Genomic DNA, 3,387 nt, shown 5'->3' with positions numbered 1-3,387 from the left:
GTCTCATTAAGAGACACAATGAACAGAGAGAAGTGGCAGCCTGCCCTTGTCATCAGTTATTTCTACATTTCAACATGAACTCTGTGCTGCCGGAGCTCCCTGGGCTGAAGCCAAGTGTTTATCCTGCGGGCTGCTGCCCTCCAGCCTTGGCTGCACAGATGGGCTTGTGTTCCACCTACAGCCCTTGCTTCATCCAGAGCCCAGGGAAGAGCATCCCTGCTCCAAAGTCATGGCCACAACTGCAGTGGCACTCCTGCAAACACCCATGTCCTGTGATGAGAAACACCTGTGGGGCTCCCAGGTCACCAGATGTGGTTTTCCTGAGCAGTCCAGGAGCCCCCAGGAGCTTGGTGTTCCTCAGACATGCCAGCCAGACATTACCCAACTGAATGGAGGCATGGAAAGCTTAGCAACATTCCTGCACATGGGATCTCTTAAGGGGCAACACAGCTTTTAGACATTTTCCTATCAAATGTGGCTCAGGACTGATCCAACGCCACCAAGAGGGTGGCTCATCCTGGAGCTTCTTGTCATCAAGGCACTAGAAACTCCCCTCCTCGCTCAGCCTCTTTCCAAGTCAAAGAGCAGCCATTTCAGAGGATCACCATCCTGCCCTGGCACTCTGCTTCTGTGGGATGTGAACTCCAACTCCAGACCAATGCACTCCAGAGTGCTCTGGCCACCGGAGTCAACCAGCCATCACCTCCACTCCTTTCAAAGTAGCAAAGCTGAGAACACAGATCAGCAGTGTCTGCAGCTCTGGAAAGGGGGGGGGATGGTCACTCCACCAGTTCTGCTTCTGCACATGGGCATTAGAAATGAGGAATTTGCTGCAGCAGAGCTTAGCAGAGACATTTCAAAACCAAGCTGCAACAGCTTCTCCCCAGAGAGGTTCTAACAGCCACACAGCAGCCACGTCCATCCTTCCCTGCCCAGGGCACAGGAGTGATAACACAACATTTGTGAAAGGATGATTGCATTCTGCTCTGTGCTGTGCTCAACTCCCAGCCCATGCTAAGAGCCCTGTGCAGCTCTGGGCACCACAGAAATCTGCTCCAGGGTTTGGATTTCCTTCCCTGACACTGCACACAAGAGTGGATGATACACTCAGAATGCCCCTACCCCAGGACTCCCACACATTCAGCTGCACCAAACCTCACCCAGGTGAGACTACAAAACCAGACAAGGCCAAAGGAAAGCAGGTTTGTAAGTTTAATGTGAATTCAAGTAGAGGCTCGAAAACCGTTTGGAAGCTGATACAGAGTTTTGAAGCAGGACTGACACCTTCACAGGGACATTGCAGCAGAGGTGGCTGGAGGTACGGGTTCCCTGGTGCAGTAAGCAGTGCTGACAGGAGAGCCAGTGAGGCCCAGCACCTCCCCGGGCACTGCCTCCTCCACTCAACATGTTCTGAGTTTCTAAGCACCAGAGACAGGAACTGAACCAAAGACACACCCCTAATTTTGGCCCTACCTGCAGCAAACTCCTAAGGTCCATTTCCACCTTATCCAGATAAAGTCAAAGTTCTACCTGGAAGTGTTTCTTTACCCAGTCCCAGCCTTCCAGCTGGAGGCAGGAACAGGGGAGGGATTATCTGTGCTTCCCTCCACTCCCCCCCAGATACAAACACCCTTTGACAAGATCCAGCTGATACTCTGGGAACACTGACAGACAACAGGAACCACACAGTTATTGCTGTACAAACACAAGGCTAAAGTCTGCTCGTTTCGAGTGTCCGAGTGGAAGGAAATGGCCTTGGCACACTGCCAGCCTATCCAGCTGAGCAGTGGGAGAGGAAGGAAGGCCAGTGCTTAAATTCACCTGCTGATACTGGAATCTATGGAATAAAAACATGTTATTTGCATATATAATTTCTCACCTAATTCTGTAATGCAGAAGCTTTCAGCTGCAGCCTTTGATTCAGCCAGCATAAAAATAAAAATCTCCCCGGGAGCCCCAGCTGTGCATCACCCACAGATCAGTCTGAAATCACCCTGAGCAAGAGAGCACTCCAAGCAGCCAGAGCCAGGCCCCCCAGCAGGCCCCCGAGGAAGATCTTCCCCTCAGGTATTTAAAGGAAGCACATGGTGTTGTCACATGCAGCCAGCACCCACAGGATTACTTTGGAGCAAAGCTGGACTGTGCCCTGCATCCACCCCCCGTGGCCTGAGCCTTAAATCCTGTCTGCAGCTGAAGCCAAGGGAAGCAGCTATGTCGATGCTGAGGGAAGTACAAGAAGGAACTTGGTACCAAACCAGTTATTCCTGGGAAGCAGCAGTGGTGAGGGACAGTCCTATGTGGCTACTCCTTCTGCATTACCAAATGCAAAAACTTTAGAAGTAGTACTGTGATCAGTGAAGTACATTCCTCTAATCCTCCCTTCTGGGAAATGATATATTATCATATACTCTCCTTAAATTTATATTTTAAATATATTCTGATATATATTCAGGATGGGGGAGTTCTCGTATGTACATGTGCTTTACACATACACCCAATGGACAAACACAGCAGACACCGTTTGTGTCCTGCGAGTGGAATCATCATCTCATCCCAAGTGCCATTGAAAAGGTCACATCAAGGAGATGGATTTCAAGGATCTCAGCTCCCGTGACCTGCTGCCACACTTGCAGCAGCTGTACCCTAAACAGGACCTTGTACAGAAAGATCATCACCCCAAGGCCAAAGGCTAATTCCCAACACAGCCACTACATCACCACACGTGCCAAGAGTCATTTCCCTGAATAAACCAGACTGAGCCACGGCCTGAGGATGCACCACCAGACCTGGGGGTCTCCTCAGATCAACCAGCTCGACTTTCCTCAGCTCAGTCTAGAGGACAACGTGACATCAAGTATCACAAACACTGGATCGATGTGTTGCTTATAATTAAAAACAAAAGCCCCGGCCTCCAGAGGCGGGTGACACCGTGACGCCCTCTCCGTTTCAAAGTGCATTTAAAGACCAAGGTGTAAACAACATCCTACCGAGAGGACAGGCGGGCTAAGCGAGGGGTTGCTAACTCTGGGTGGTACCTAGTGAGTGCCTGACTGCCACAGGGTGACTAAGGGGGCGCTGCGGGGTCTGCCCTCTACGGGTCACCCAGCGCCGGGAGGAGGTCGGCGATGCTGTCGACGTAGTAGTCGGGAACCAGGCTGTGTCGGCTGGGACAGCTGCTCTGCTGGTGGCCCCGCACCTCGTCCAGCGTGGAGACCCCGGTGAGCGTCAGCAGGGTGGTGAGGCCGCAGGTGTTGCCCATCAGGATGTCTGTGTCCAGCCGGTCGCCCACCATGAGGGTGCGCGCGGGGTCGATGGGGAACTCGCTGGCCACGCAGTCGAACATGTAGCGGTTGGGTTTCCCCTCGCTGAAAGCCTCGCCGTGCGCCG

At 52.4% G+C, this 3,387-nt stretch overlaps 1 protein-coding gene across 1 annotated transcript in view; it reads left to right on the top strand.

The window, feature by feature from the left end:
• Window positions 1-3,290: 3,290 nt before the first annotated feature.
• E4F1 (E4F transcription factor 1) overlaps window positions 3,291-3,387 on the top strand; it is a 9,666-nt gene continuing 9,569 nt past the window's right edge. The window contains exon 1 of the mRNA XM_010002604.1: window positions 3,291-3,300. Within this exon, the coding sequence (XP_010000906.1) occupies window positions 3,291-3,300 (10 nt within the window). The remainder of the gene's footprint in view (window positions 3,301-3,387) is intronic.

The sequence above is a fragment of the Chaetura pelagica genome, unplaced genomic scaffold (assembly GCF_000747805.2).
Source record: "Chaetura pelagica isolate M959 unplaced genomic scaffold, ChaPel_1.0 scaffold438, whole genome shotgun sequence".
In the NCBI taxonomy this organism is placed as follows: Eukaryota; Metazoa; Chordata; class Aves; order Apodiformes; family Apodidae; genus Chaetura; species Chaetura pelagica.
Note: the sequence above shows the minus strand (reverse complement) of the source record. Positions and strands in the feature narration are given on the sequence as shown.